The 16,433-nt window shown below is 39.5% G+C and overlaps 2 protein-coding genes across 3 annotated transcripts in view; one reads left to right on the forward strand and one right to left on the reverse strand.

Moving 5' to 3' along the window:
* TBPL1 (TATA-box binding protein like 1) overlaps positions 1-2,298 on the forward strand; it is a 36,272-nt gene extending 33,974 nt beyond the window's left edge. For both annotated transcript variants that reach the window (XM_023230637.1, XM_023230636.2), the window contains exon 7: positions 1,763-2,298. In XM_023230637.1, the coding sequence (XP_023086405.1) occupies positions 1,763-1,842 (80 nt within the window). In that variant the 3' untranslated portion in view covers positions 1,843-2,298. The remainder of the gene's footprint in view (positions 1-1,762) is intronic.
* Positions 2,299-5,242: 2,944 nt separating this feature from the next.
* Positions 5,243-16,433, reverse strand: part of SLC2A12 (solute carrier family 2 member 12) — a 62,650-nt gene continuing 51,459 nt past the window's right edge. Inside the window, exon 5 of the mRNA XM_023230702.1 lies at positions 5,243-6,413. Within this exon, the coding sequence (XP_023086470.1) occupies positions 6,260-6,413 (154 nt within the window). The 3' untranslated portion in view covers positions 5,243-6,259. The remainder of the gene's footprint in view (positions 6,414-16,433) is intronic.

Genomic DNA, 16,433 nt, shown 5'->3' on the forward strand with positions numbered 1-16,433 from the left:
TATATATATATATATATATATATGTATATATATATGTATATATATGTGTGTATATGTGTGTATATATATGTATATATATGTATATATATGTGTGTATATATGTGTATATATATGTATATATATTCTGGTATATGTATCCACAGTATGATTTTTTTGTAAATTTATGATACCTTATATTTAAAATTCTCATGAGAAATTCATTTTATAAATTTCAGAGAAGTTTTACATAAGCAAAATATTAAATATAATTGGTACCTGTTATGTTTATCTTGCTATATCTTTTGCATCTTTATTTGGAGAAAGGGTGGTTTCAGAAAACTAGGCATTCATGTCAGAGGGTAGCATTAGCATGCTGTGTGACATTTTAATGGTACTACGATTATAAATTGTGCAGAGGCATTGCTTGGGAGTCAGGCCCAACCTTAGGCAAAAAAGAATTAAAGAAAATGTCTTCAATGTCCTTGAGCTTTGTTTTTTCTTTATTCAGGCCATATAGGAAAATAACAATTTAGTCTCTCAACAAATACATTTTAGTTTTGACTCATCCCATGGGTTTTTCCGTCTTCCTTGGGGACTTTCAAAGCGTATTCCCAGGATCCCACCTGAATCTTAAATATGGGACGGTAGGGGACAGGTCTGTTTGTTCCCTTCTTTCTGTTCTCTGTTTCTACACTTTGGAGGCCGGATGTCTGAGCAGCCCCAAAGCCTATTGATCTATCTCTACTAAGTATATAATAAAACAATGCATATGTAAAACTCTGTAACTGAGTTAGTAGATATTAAACAAAATAATAATAAACTGAAGACAACTGACGTGGTTAAGTAGTATGCATTGTTTACTTAGATCAGGAATATCCTATGAAATGTTAGTAATATTGAATTGGTTCCCATGAGCAAAGCATAGCAGGGTGGGGGTAAAGTGAGTCAGGAAGGACCTCACCGAGGTAGAATGTGGTAAGGACCATCAGTGTTTACAGCGGGTGGATTTGTTAGTTTCCTGGGTCTTTCAAAAGAGGTAAGTGTGTATTAGTGAAGCCATTTTTATTCAAAATAAATGTTATGAAAATAGTTTTCAGTGTCCTTTTTTGTGTTTCTTTTTAGCAATTTCAATGGAAGATTACATTTTTATAAAGTTGTTCAAGAATTAACATAATGCATGGTCACCTCGTAGCCTTGTGCTTTTTTTGTTTTCTATTGACTTGTATAAGCTCTGAGGGTGAAGTGACCAGATTGGTAATAAACATGTGGATACCCAGTGGTGGTAAATCTGTGGGGATTTTTAAACCATATATTTTAAAACAGCATTCTGGTCTCCCAACATTGTGGTGGCTTTTCCTGCATATTCCTGAGCCTCTGTTGTAGCCTAACCAGAAGCCAGATGATAGTGATTAAAAGGATAGCTGTTATCTAGTCCCATTTGTTACTCCTTCCTTTCATGTACATATTATATTACAGTACTTTTTGTATTAGTCCATGATAGTTTGTATGCAGTTTTTTATATACTTTTTTTTCGGTCTGGTGCCCTAAAACAAAATGAATAACCTCATTTTGTGTTTCATATGTCCTTTAATTGCCCAGAACAAAATCTGTATTATTTTTACTTATTATGGCTATGTGTATAATTATATGTGTAGTTTTTTTTAAACAGTTAACGTGATATTATTCTATACCACTTGAATATTTTTAATTCTGGAAAATCAGTTTTTCCTAGTGCTCCCTTTTCCAACTCTTCTCACTCCTTCCTCCGTTGTGTTTATTACAGGGCCCAATGTAAAGGCTGTTGCTACTGCTGTGGAACAGATTTACCCATTTGTGTTTGAAAGCAGGAAAGAAATTTTATAATTCACCACTTAATTGGTTAGAATCTCTAACTGAGCACCTTTTAAACCTGCTGCACATTGGACTCAAAAGGAAAACTGGACCAACAGTAATTGAGGAGATAGACTCTTTTATTCATTCACGGCTACAGTGTAAGCTCCAGTCCCTTTGGATTTTATTCCAAACCTTGCTGTAATATAAAAGGAAGTTTACAAGACATGACATTGCTGCTTTTACAAAAGGACATTCTATTTATTTTCGCAGTAATTCTCATGTCCCCATAAGCAGAGCTGTCACAGTGTGCACTTAGATTGTTTTATTGTTGTCATTATTATTTTTTTCCATTTTGAGCTAATGTGTTTTATTTGTGAATAGTCTTTTACATTTTTGTATGCTGAATATGGGCACCAAAGAACCTGTAAAAGTTATCTTTTTCAATTGAATGTGCACAAATAAAAGTTTGGAAAAGATCTCTCTTCATATCCATTCTATAACTTTTATTCCCCATTTTCTATTTTAACAAAAATTGTATTCATACTTTTTTTTTAAATCTATGCAAGCTTAAGACTTTGGCTAAAGTGTGTTGGCTTCTTTTTGAAGTGTATTGTGTGTGTGTGTGTGTGTGTGTGTATATATATATGCGCCACGTGTATAGTATCTTTTAATGCTCTGTTACCAAATAACAAATAGGAATTTTTTTTTCTTGCAGATTAGAAATAAAAACGTGTATATAAACTCTAGAGGACCAGACTAGAAGTTTATAGATAAAGGATAATGTTTTATGTTGCTAATTTAATATGATAGAAAATGTTAAATAACTTGTAAAGGTTAAGAAATTGTAGTTTTAAGAAGAGAAACCTCTTACCCACTAGATGGCTGTGAGAAAGAAGCTGTGATGAATGGTGCCTCATTTGGATCTTTGTTTTTCTGGAAAGACTCAACACCTGTAGTTGTAGAGAAGTGATTGAGGTTCTTGACTTTAATCTTGGGTTGGTGCCCAAGCCTATACCAAGAATCTTGTCAGAAGTTGGTAACATGGAGATGTTTTAACAAGAAGTGCCCACAAGCTGCCTCTGTGCCACAATGTAATTATCAAATAGCACCACTTGAATTTGAAAGCCATTTTGTGCGATATTGTCCTTCCCCTTGCTGTATCTTATTTAATGGAGTTAAAGAGTGACTATTCAGTATATGAGATTGCTACTCTTAAAGTTATAATAAATACGCATTTATGAAACAGTGTCTCTGGCTCACCCAGGAGCCCCCACGTGGTAATACAGGATCAAGCGTAGTTGTGCCCTATCACTTCGGTGTAGGAGTTTAGTGTAACCAACAGTGATTATACCTAGAAGTAAAGCTGAGTGGAGAGTCCAATTAGCTTCTCAGGAGAAACTTAATGGAGACAATATTCCAACACAGTGTTCCACAAAAACCTGTATTTCCAAAATGTTTTCAAAGCTTTGTGGAAAAGTTGCAACATCCTAACCTCCATATATAGTACATTTTCCTTACCATATTATAAAATCTTGAAAACCTAGCTTAGGCACTGCACTGAACAACACTTATTATTTTTATTTTTATCTTTTTTCTTCTCAATGCCTTCCCTAACCTGCTTCTTACTCCAAAGTGGAAGGCAAAGGTGAACTTACATTTTTCTTTCTTACAAAAGATTTCATTGGAATTTTTAGACTTTTATTTTTCCTTTAAAAAAAAAAAAAGTGTTTATTTCCTTTAAGATTCAGGAGGATAGCCAAACTCATAAATATAGAGAATAAAATTACATGAAAGACTTACAAACTCGCTGTCTTAAAGATTTGACGTTTTCATTTAGTTTTAATTAACAGTAATAAGTCACCTCCTGTTTTGCAATGTGCACCAAAAAAAGAAATGTAGAATAGGGGGAAAACATGCTTATATAGCCAAGGTACAGATCCAGATGATACAACCTTTTCAGTATTCACATGACTTGAAAACTGGGCAGATCAATAGCTAATCGAAGTGCTTTATCTGAAGGGAGAGGGTAAAGACAGTGTGACCAGGTCTGTTTTCAGGGCTGCTGAGTGAGCCTCACTTAGCAGTGTCCTTGGGTAATTCGCTAACCTTAACAAAGATGGGAAGAAGTGAGTGCTCTAATGTCTTCTGCTGGCTCTCCATAAGTACTGTAAATTTTTTTTTATAAATAAAAACTGTGAATATATATGTATAAGTTGTAAGTATTTCCCCCTTTTTATTTTTGAAAATCAAAAAGCTTGATTTGGTGTGGGACAATGAACATTGGATACAAATTTGGAGACAAAATTGTTTAGTTACAGACTCGGGATATTAAAATAAAAATGCAGGGCCGGGCGCGGTGGCTCAAGCCTGTAATCCCAGCACTTTGGGAGGCCGAGACGGGCGGATCACGAGGTCAGGAGATCGAGACCATCCTGGCTAACACGGTGAAACCCCGTCTCTACTAAAAATACAAAAACCTAGCCGGGCGAGGTGGCGGGCGCCTGTAGTCCCAGCTACTCTGGAGGCTGAGGCAGGAGAATGGCGTAAACCCGAGAGGCGGAGCTTGCAGTGAGCTGAGATCCGGCCACTGTACTCCAGCCCGGGTGACAGAGCAAGACTCTGCCTCAAAAAAAAAAAAAAAAAAATGCAAAAGAATACTCAAGATACTGAAGTCGAGGTCACTAGTAATAAACCGGCTAGGTTGATAAACAGTTTCCTGCCCATTTATAATGAATGGCTAAACCAAAAAATACCTAAAGTATATATAGTGTTTGAACTATAAACACGGAAGGAAATGTGGGGCAGAATACACTTCCTTTCTCTTTCCAAAAACAAACAACAATGCTTGCTCTGACTTGCATATGAAATACACTGTGATAGAATTGAGATCTCAAATCTCCTTTCCTCTTAGTTTCCCCTGCAATTTTAATACAGATAATACACTGCAGATCCAGGCCTTTTAGTCAGTCTGCTGAGTCTCTGATCTTATAGTTTTACTACTTACATAGGTTTATAGTCTCTCCACATTGTTATAAAGGAATGTAGTAGATCATGTCGCCTTATATGACATTGGGACAGTTTATTAGGAACCAATGGGAAAATTCCAAGCTAAATAAAAAGGAGCTGGCTCTTAGGATTCTCTTTTGTTTAGGTTAATCATATTTTAAAATTCTTTTTCAAGTTAGGTTGTTCGTGCTCTTAACGTTTTTTCTGTGTCTTCCATCACTTACAGTATTAGTGATTTAATATGTTACTTGGTTCAAGATTTGATTGTGGATTTTCTATCATCACACCCAAATTTTATTAGTGAGACCTCTTACCAAGTCTTTAAAATCAACTGGAGAAGTAGAGAACAGTTCATCGTTGTGTGGGTGAAGCCCATGTTGCTTGTACAGGCTGCCATCATAGAGAAGAATATGTGAGGGAATTGTCCTGATGTCTGAATGTCATTTATTGTGTCTTCGGTCACTGAAAGTCATCATCGAGTGTAGCCTGTATGCCGTAACCTGAGGTAGTGATATTCCTGAGGAGTGTGAAGAATTGCAGGACACTGTGGATTACTATACATTGTAATGAAAGCCTTCCAAGGAGGCAGCTTTTCTAGGCTTGACTTAATAACTTCAACCTAATTGCTTAAGAGATTTGGATAAATAACCTAATGGCCTGACTCCTTTTCTAATGTTTTACTTACAGCTACTTCTAAATAAATATGGTCCCAGGATTTTAAAATTGTCTTTTCTATGCACTTTTTAAAAATGGAAAAAAATGCTCATTTTTCTCAACTATTGCAGAATTATTTTAATATTTCACAATATTAACATGAAATTCATAAAAGGATATTTTGCATTAAATTGTAGTTTATAGTTCATAAAATAAGCTCTATAATCTTTATACTTGTTGAATGTAACTAGGAATTACCACTAAAATCCTAGCCAGGACCCTCTCCTAATCTAGATGGAAAACGTGGGCAGTTGTCCACACTGTGTGTTCTGGTTCTTTTTTGCGTAAGACCCAGTGCAAGCAGTGTCTTGGTAGGCAAAACCTGTACCCTTATGTCCAGACCACTTGTGTGTCTGAATAATAAAGCTGTGACTGGCCTCCGTACATACATAGCTTAAGGCAGAGGTTGATGTCTTTACTAGGACATAGTCTATTCAAAGGCTGCTCTGTGAAGGTAGAAGGTATGAAACCAGCCAGTAACTTTTTTTTTAACCTGATATCCTGCTCAGAATAAGAAAGAGATCACTTAGGACCTTGTACCTCGTCTACCTTTTGAGGTTCCTTTTGGGGAAGAGGGGATTAAAGGCTGTCTTTACCATTTCAGTGTTTCTTCAAAACCAGTTCCATGACACTGAAAAGAAAGCACAGGAGTCGCAACTATACACTGGTCCAAAGACACCCTCCTAAGTGTTCTGGCACTGTCCACGTTCAGAAGGTGTTGAGACCATTAGTTCTCTGGAGAAAGCTGCCTGGATTGGCCCCTACCACACAGCTTGCTACACTCCAAGAGCTGCTCCTGGGGTTTTCTTTTTTGAGGCTGTCTTGGCACTAATTCTTCTTGGTGATGACTCATAAAACAAATGTTGTTTTTCACATAGTTCCTGAAAGAAAAAGAGGCACTAATGAAAATGTCATTCTTAGTTTACAGTACATACAAAAAAAAAAGTGTAGGCTATTATTTTTTAAACCATCCTGGGGCTTTAATGTTTTAGCTATGCAAAATAAATACATATTTTTATTGGGAAGCATGCTGCATCATGAAATTCAGTGTGCCACAGACTTTGGTCAGTCTCATGCAAGGGGTAACGGCGTCTTCTCAGAACACAATCCCAGCAGTCAGCTCTGTGGGGAAGGATTCCAAGGATAGTATTACATACAGAGAACCAGTGGAGGTTTCATCCCAGACCTTATTTTTTTTTCCATTTCTCAAACTCCAGCAATGTGCCTATATCTATATCTCTTCTGTCTTCTACGTCATCCCTCACTCCTGCATTAACAAATTTTTCTACAGGATTCTTTCCATCAGCACAAAAAGATGCTATCGTATTTTACCTTTATTAAAAATGAAGAGCTGCCTTTGAACCTCCCTTTTCAAATACTTTTTCTGTAATTTAACCAATGATTCGAGTGGCCACGGTATGTAGTTGGTATGGGTTGAGTAGATAAAGACTCCTGTTTTCAAGGAGATTACTTAGATTTTAGAGGGGAGACAAGCATATTATTTGAAGTAGTAAAAGTGCTAATGAGAAATAAACGGGGAAGGAGAAAAAAGGATTTCATGGGGTGGGAGAGGACAGACTGTTACACAGGTGGCATCTCTCTAAAGCAGTGATGATCAGAAAATGGAATGAAGTTAGGGAGGGAACCCTGCAAAGACTCCCAGAGACCTGAGAAGTGGGGGCAGGGAAATGAGTTGGTATCTGGAGGGAATCTGAGGAAGGTGTTTTTTCAGGATGGGAAATACTGCAGCTTTGTGAGTGTGTGCATGATGATAATCCCATAGGAGGGGGAAATGGATGCAGTCAGTGTACAAATGGAAGCATGACCTTTGCAACAAGGCAGAATGTGTGGGCATAGATGCAAGCAGGTTAGTAGATCTTGTGACAGGAGGATGAGGTGGTCTCAATTTACTTTCTCAGTGAACTAAAAAGTAAAATAATTAGAGTGAAGAAGTGGGAGGGGGTGCTGGAGGCTTGGGAAAAGTATTGGTGTGAAGTAATCATCTTCGAAAGTAGGAACATCCATTCACCAGGGAAATGTGGTATATTACACGATATTCCTCAAGAGCTACTTGAGATTGATGTTTGTAAGTTTAAAACAAGGCTGATCAGCATAGTTATGTGTTTGATTCAGCCAGGTTTAGCTCCTTGAATGCAGGGATAAAATGAACTAAGAGTTGACTTGGTCAGAGTTAGGGTTTGCCTCAGTGATGGAAGGAGAGAGAAGAGGGGAAAGGGAGAAGGTGAAATGCAAAGAAGTGGCCTGGGTGGTGGGCCATGGAAAGTAGGAAGCAGGGTAAGGAAGGAAGGGAGAGCATGAGCCTCCAGGTTGTGGTGGGGCTGAAGACTTGTTAAAGTGCCAGTACTTGAGGAAGTGGGCTGGAGAGATGAGTGGTTAGAGGGTGAGTTTAATGCTTGTGAATGAAGCAGTGATTGGAAATGAGTCTAGGGCGTGACCATTCTGCTTTTCTGCTCCCCTTCACAGCAAAACTGATGCAAGGACTGGACTGTAGCTTCTTCACTTCCATTTTGTCCTCCAACCATATCAGTCGGCGTCTGTCCTCTCATTCCACTGAGCCTGAGTCTGTCAAGCCTATGATTACCTCTGTCTTTGTGGCTGGTCTCTCCAGTCCCACCTGCCTACAACACTTCTGGCTTTCCTCCAGCCTCACTGCTGGCTTCCTTTCAGTCTCTTTTAACACTCTCTTCTTTGCTTGGTCTCTAAGGTTGGCACAAAACTGGGCCTAGTCCCTTCTCTCTCTGTTCTCTGACCAGATAAGCTTATCTGGCTTCATGACTTAAATACCACTTAGCTGATGGCCACTCATATTTGACTCTCTAACCCCTAGAGTCTCCAAATTTCAGACTTATATATCCAAGTGCCTACTACTAATGTGTCTATTTGATGTCTAATGGACATCTCACAATTAATATCTCCAAATCCGAGCTCTATTCTCTACCGAACCCTGAAACCTAGTCGTCTCTCGGGCTTCCCCATCTCACCACCTGTCCAGTTTCTCAAGTTAAAACTTGCAGTGTCATCTTGACTGCTTCATTGCCTTACTCCTATATCCATTTCGTTCACATTTTTTCATCTATTCAATGCTGAGCTTTGATTATATGCCAAGGAATTGTTCCGAGTGTTGGGAAACAACAGTGAACAAAATATACAAAATTCCCTGGCTTCATGGAATTTAAATATAGCAGGAAGAGATAGACAGTAGACCAAGTAAAATACAGTGTTTCTGCTTTGGTTAAAACCGAAGGATTGGAAAGTGGGTGCAGAGTTGGATACACAACTGGTATTTGAAATAGAGGGACAGGAAAAGTCTGATGGAGGTGAAGCAGCAAGACAGGTGGATACCTAGGGGAAGATAATTTGAGGCAGAGGAAACAAGTGCCAAGATCCAGAGCCTTGAGCATGCCTGATGTGTCTGGGATGCAGCCTTTGGCCTGTGTGGCTGTGAGAGGAGAAGGGCAGATTAGGAGGCTGTGCAGGGCTGGAAGGGCATTGGAAGGCTTCTGCTCTTGCTGGAGAGCCACTGGATGATTGGAGAAAAAGAATACCTTGATTGCATTTTAAGGGGTCATTCTGGCCACTGTGTAGAGAACTGATGGGAGGGGACAAAGGCAGAAATGAGAACCAATAAGTGGGTATTGCAGTAATTCAGGATGGTGATCATGGTGACTCAGACCAGGGCAGCCGTGAAGATGTTCAGGCTCTGGATGTATTTTGAAATAAGAGCTAACAGAACTTCCTGATGTACTGAACGTGGAGTATGAGAGAAAGTCAGGAAAGACTCCAAAGTTTGTGGCCACAGCAAGTAGTGGGATAACATTGACATCCACTGAAGTGGGTAAGGCTGTGAGTAGAATAGGTTTGAGGATATCACAGGTTCAATTTAGGACATGCGAGGTATTAGGTATCTGTTAGACATTTGGAAAGACATGTAGAGTAAGCAGTTGAATAAACAAGCCTTGAATTCTGGAGAGATAGCTAGAGACATAAATTTCAGACCCTGGCATATTAATGAGATACAAACTGTCATTGACTGAGATCAACTAGCCGGTGAGGGTGATAGAGAAGCGGTCAGGGGACTAAGCCCCAGGGCACACCAACTTTAAGAGAGGAAGCAGAGGTAAGAGACAACAGGGGACGGGTCCCAGAAGGCTGTGAGGCAACCATTTCAGGAAGGAGGACTATCCCCAGGCAAACGCACCATCTCCAGTCAAATGCTGGGGATAGTCTAAGATGAGGAGTGAGAATTGACCACAGAGTTAACCAACATGGAGGTAATTGGAACATTAAAAAGTAATTTCAGGAGCGGGATGGCGATAACAAGTCTCACTGGAGCAGGTTCTTCAGAATGGGAAGAGCAGAAGCACAAGTGATGACAGTGAATACAGACGATGCATTAGAAAAACTTGGCTATAAATAGTACCCAAGAAATAGGGCACCAAAAGACCTTTAAAAAAAATGGCACCAAAAGACCTTTAAAAAAAAAGATGGAGAAAGAATCACAGCAGGTTTCCGTGCTGATGAGGAGTAGGTAAAGATGCAGGTGATGCAGCAGTGAGCCAGGACAATTGCTGGAGAATGTGCCGGAGAAGGGAGAGAGGAGGCGGGGGGTGAAGGGGCCTCTCATAGGAAGGACTGCATTCCTATGTAGGCCCTGGAGGAATGGTTGTGTATGTGGAAGGTGGTGGAAGTTTCCACCTGATTATGTCCATTTTCTCAGTGAAGTCAGAAGCAAGGCCATCGGTGAGGAATGAGGATGTGAGGAGGTTTCCGGAGAGAAAGTGATCTGGAGCGTTTGCCTAGGAGAGAAGCAGAGTTAATAGACTAGGGATATGTGTGCTTGCCACATGTGATTGAAGGCCATTTAAGGTCCATGGGTGTGATGGAAAAAGAGACCCAGCACTACAATTGCATGCTTTCTCAGCCTCCTTCAGCTGGATGGCTGCACTCACTCACTATGGCACACTTTTAAACTGTAAGTCAGATCATGTCACTGCCCTGCTTAAAATCCTTCAGTAGCTTCCACTGCAATTAGAATGAAATCCAGCTCTTCACTCAGCCTGCAAAGCCCTGCACACTAGTCTCTACCTACTTCCTAACTCGTCAAAGATTACAGCCTTCTTTCCATTTCTGGAACAAGTCAAGTGTGTTTCTGACTTAGCCTTTGCACTAGCTGTTTTTTCTGCCTGAATTTTCTCCTCTATCTTTCAAGGTTGGCTTTTTATTACCCAGGTTTTATCTTAAATGTTACATCTCAGAATAACTTTCTCAGATCTGCCCAATTGAAAGTAGCCCTTTAGTCACTTACTGTCTAATCAGCATACTGGAAATCTCATGGTGATTGTACTAGCTGACAATGTTATTGTAGAACCTAGATCAGTGCCTGGCACATAGTAGATGCTCAATAAATATTTATTGAATAAATGAATTGGGCAGATGCATGAATAAAGAAATGGCCACATCAAATTAACTGCTAAAAGTGAAAAATAAGTTTGCCTCAGAACTGAAATATTTAAAAACATTAACTTGTTTTCTTTCTCCATTTGTGCCCACTTAAGCTGGGGGAAAAGTAAATCACAGCTGAAACAGCAAATATGGCAAACATCACATCCCATTTTGAGTTTGTAGCTTGCAAGGCAGAAGTTCAAAATAAAATCTTTTTAAATTACATTATTGCAGAAATCTTTTCTGACCTCTCAGCTGAGTCACTGTTTATTTTATAAGAAACTTAACATCCTTGGAAGAATATTTGTTTTTTCAGCTTTTTAGAAATGGGGGTAGAAGAACCCAACTCCAAATATAGAGGAAAATACTAGGCAATCTGTAGTATCATGGCTGAAGTTAATTTGATATTGTAGTTTACTTTCTTAGAAATAGACATTGGGATTTCTACATCAGGACTATTACCTTGGTGACAAAAGTTGATTCATTGTTTTATTCTAAATTCATGAAGACTCTTAACTCAGCAGTGTCCTTCCTCATTCTTCAAGTTCACCTCAGCTTCTGCGCACAAGCAGTTTCCATGGGCTTTCTACCACCTCACATTTTCTTAACTAATTTAATAACTTACTGTATTTTTTTTGTCTCTGACATTTCTCTCTTGGAAACCTTGTTTAACGTATATCCTTCATAGATACTTTGGTCAATTTACATAAGCCAGGCTGCTCACATTGTCATTTTAAAAGCTTTTCTCAACCTGTTGGTTCGGCTCAGAAAAGCCTCTGGCTCACTAATATTACATGAATAGAAGTTAACCGGGAACCCAAGGCGGGCAGATCACGAGGTCAAGAGATTGAGACCATCCTGGCTAATATGGTGAAACCCCGTCTCTACTAAAAATGCAAAAAAAATTAGCCAGACGTGGTGGCGGGTGCCTGTAGTCCCAGCTACTTGGGAGGCTGAGGCAGAAGAATGGTGTGAACCCAGGAGGCGGAGCTTATGATGAGCTGAGATCATGCCACTGCACTCCAGGCTGGGCAACAGAGCAAGACTCCATCTCAAAAGGAAAAAAAAAGGCCGGGCGCAGTGGCTCACGCCTGTAATCCCAGCACTTTGGGAGGCCCAGGCGGGCGGATCACGAGGTCAGGAGATCGAGACCACCCTGGCTAACATGATGAAACCCCGTCTCTACTAAAAATACAAAAGATTAGCCGGTCGTGGTGGCGGGCGCCTGTAATCCCAGCTACTCGGGAGGCTGAGGCAGGAGAATGGCCTGAACCCGGGAGGCAGAGCTTGCAGTGAGCCGAGACTGCGCCACTGCACTCCAGCCTGGGCGACAGAGCGAGACTCTGCCCCCCCCACCAAAAAAGAAGTTAACCTACCATTTGATGCGGCAATCTCATTACTGAGTATATACCCAAAGGAAAATGAATTGTTTTACCAAAAAGACACATGAACCCGTACGTTCATCACATCACTATTCATGATAGCAAACATGGAATCAACCCAGGTGTCCATGAGCAGTGGATTGGATAAAGAAAATGTGATATATATACACCATGGAATACTGCACAGCCATCAAAAAGAACCAAATCATTTGTAGCAACATGGATGCAGCTGGAGGCCATTTTCTTAAGTGAACTAATGCAGAAACAGAAAAGCAAGTACTGTGTGTTCTCACTTATAAGTGGGAGCTAAACATTGGGTACTCATGGACATAAAGAGGCAAAAATAGACACTGAGACGACCGGAGAGGAGAGCGATGGAGTTGGGCAAGGGCTAAACAACTCCCTATTGGGTACTATGCTCACTACCTGGGTGACAGATTCATTCATACTCCAAAGCTCAGCATCATGCAGTAAACCTTTGTAACAAACCTGCACATGTACCCCCTGATTCTAAAATAAATGTTGAAAAAAAAATTCTAAGAGCACCTTTTCCTTTTTGTCCTCAGTACTGGGCTTCCTCATGGTTTATAGCTAGTAGGTATTACTACTGCTGTAATGACTTTAAAATGTAAAAATTGTTTTGCCATCTCATCTTTCTTAATTGCCTGTATTTTTGTTCTTCATTACAAACCTTGCAGTTCTCCTATAGTCTGTTTAGAGGTCAACATACCTTTGACTTTTGGTCCTCTCCTAATTTGCAATTTATAACGTTCTTGGAGAGGGTCTGAATTTAAATTTGAGTAATTGCATGACTCAAAAGTAACAGAAATGTGATTCTTTCAAAAACATTTCGTAAGTCAGAATTTTAATAATTTAGACAGATTCTTTCCCCACCCCAAATTCTGAATTAATAAGTTCTGTTGGGTTTTAGATACCCACATCATATGTTCTTAAGGAATATCTTATTCTGGAAGCCTACTAGAAAGAAAGCTTAGATTTTCTTAATTTCTGTCATTGAATTTTCATTTGGTTTTCAATTTGATACATTCTGACAACCTTATATGAAAAAAGGGATTTGAAAGTCCTTAATCTTATGCAGAACATTCTGCTTTCAAGTTAGACTTTTTTAAGAGAGTACAGTGGGTTGTGATAGTAAAGGAGGCCTATATAGTTTCGTTCAATTAATTAATTGTTACTTTCTCCCTGCCTCAATTTTTTAGTTATTTTTGTTCACAAGAATTCACAAAATTTTACTCTTATTTTTCTGTGTTCTTTTGAGACAGGGTCTCACTCTGTCACCCAGGCTAGAGTGCAGTGGCACGATCACAGCTCACTGCAGCCTCAACTTCCCAGGCTCAAATGATCCTTCTACCTCAGCTTCCAGAGTAGCTGGGACTACAGGCACAAGCCACCATGCCCAGCTAATATTTTGTGTTTTTGATAGAGATGGGGTTTTGCCATGTTGTCAGGCTGGTCTCGAACTCCTGGGTTCAAGTGTTCTGCCTGCCTTCACCTCCCAGAGTGCTGGGATTACAGGTATGAGCCAGTACACCTGGCCACAAAATGTTTAAAGGAATTTTGCTCCCTGCGTTAGTAGATGAGTAGTTCAAAGGTGCATATACACAAAGTGGATTTACCACGAAGCCAATAAAACAAGTTATAAAATTGAACAGTGGATACTTTTTAATCATCTACCAGAAATCAATATTAAGCGAGGTAGGCTTTGTAGGAGTTACATAAGAAAGATAATGGACAGAGCATTCCTGGAAACTAAAACTTTATTAATTAACACGGTGAAACCACAAGAGTTCTAGCCAGCGCAGTATAGAAGAAAAGAGGGCGAGAAGATACTGAAAATCTAGGACAAAGGATTACTCTCCAGGGCTAGAGCTACTCAGGACTTCGAGGATGAGTACTTGAGTCTAAAAGCATAAGGATGTAGAGCTGAATCTTCAAAGCTAGGTAAAATGTAGGAACAGAAGGAGAAATCAGGAGTTAGAGTCGTGAGCTAGGAGGCCATCCAGGAAAGAAGATTGTTTCACATAGCTAAAAGAACTTCAAGAAAGAGTAGGTGTGGTAGATTAAATGTGGTCAGAAATTCTTCGCCCTTCATCTCATCAAGAGGTTAGGTCTCTTTCTTCACCCCTTGTATCTGGGCTGGCCTCAGGACTTGTGCTGACAATAGAAAGTAGTCAAAGTGATGTGTGTATTCCTGATGTAAACCTCAGAGAGACTTGCAGCTTCTTTCTGCCTTCACTACCTTGAAAAGCTACCCTGAGTTTGACATGTGAGGAAGCCACTTTGCCTCCTCAAGGATGAGAAGCCACTGAGGAGAACTGAAGCTCCATTGACAGCTGGCACCTACTGCCACCTATGTGATCAAGTCCCGTGTGATTGTGGGCCCTCCTGCCCAGGGAGACACGTGAGTGAGCCCAGGCAAAATAGGCAGAGGCACCACCCAGCCAAACCAAAGAATCACTGGAAATGGTCCATTGTTTTCAGCTGCTACATTTGGGACGCTTTGGTTATGCAGCAATGGATAATTGATGTGAAACAGGCATAAGGAAGGATGAGAAATGAAGGAAGATCAATAGATTTGGAAGTCATCAATGTCCTGGCATCTCAGTTATGGAAAAAAACCTGAATCCATGAGGAATGTTGCCAGTTTACAGGTGGATACATTGAGTTTAATTAAAATCTGAGGCCATTGATGCTTTCAATCATATTTGTAATTGATAGCCATTATTCAGAGTCTAATGCACACCAAAAAATCCAATCATTTTACCCTCCACTTGGATAGAGTCAGGCAGTGCATTGGTTAGTCCAAGGATATAGCCAGCCTTCCTCACAATTTTATTTCCCATTGTAAATGAATCATTTTCATTTTATTTTTTTGAAAACAGGGCCTCATTTGTATAAAACGAAAGTCTTATAATTTGATATTTATCTTAAGCTTAAACTGGGAGAATTTTTTTCTGCTTTTTGTAAAGTATTTTTAAAATTTAGATCATCTAAAAGTGTATAAAGCACAAAGTGAAAATTTTCCACAATCCTACTTACCATACCCCCAATAAGCCAAGATTAATGGTTGGTTCAATATAAATACACATGCACACATATACCTACTAACAATTCACCTATCAGGTTTATTCTTCCTTCAAGTAAAAGCTGAAGAATCGCTATGCCCACAATATCTATAATCATACATTTCCCTCTACTGTTTTCAAAGTATTTTTAAAAGAAAATCACAAATTGTGAAAATGTAGTTTCCTCCCATTATATTAAAACCCAAGAACAAGTATCCCTGCATTTCTAAATGAAATGATGTAATCCTAGGAAGAGTAACAAGTTCTCCTTCATTCTTAGCCCCTATGTCTCACCTCTTCTCCCAGGACATGGTTTTGGCAATTAGAGCTACTAAAAAAGGAAAGGGAATTTTCTGCCACCCACTTCTAAATTAAATGTTTCACTTCTAAGTTAAATTGTTTAAACAATCTCTCCTTGTGAAATTTTTTAACGAGTTTTCTAAATGCCTATTCATATAAGAAGCTTATCTTTCTTAAAATTACCTTAAATGTGCACTATTTAGAACAACTGTAGATGGTTAAGCCTGAGAGTTTTTCTGCTAATCTTAGCCTTAGCAAGTGTTTAGGGCACAGAGAAGGAGCTATAAGTCTGATAGAAATGGAAAGGCTGAGGCCCAAGGTCCTAGCCCAGGGTGAACATGGTATATCTACATTTCAAGGACACACCCCAAACCCCAAGCAAAGAAAACCTGCTGGGGGGAGCTAGAGAGACGGAAGAAGTTCTGAGATGGTTACTGAGTACAGCTTTAAAACGTTCACCCGTTGGTTGGGGACTGGGTGGGGGAAGCACTAGGGGGGCGGTGAGGGATAAAAAACTACAAATTGAGTACAGTGTATACTGCTCCGGTGATGGGTGCACCAAAATCTCACAATTACCACTAAAGAACTTACTCTGTAACCAAATATCACCTGTTTCCCAAAAATCTATGGAAATAAAAATTTTTAATGAGATAGTTTTAATCCTTAGCAC

This window comes from Piliocolobus tephrosceles, chromosome 5 (assembly GCF_002776525.5).
Source record: "Piliocolobus tephrosceles isolate RC106 chromosome 5, ASM277652v3, whole genome shotgun sequence".
Taxonomy (NCBI): domain Eukaryota; kingdom Metazoa; phylum Chordata; class Mammalia; order Primates; family Cercopithecidae; genus Piliocolobus; species Piliocolobus tephrosceles.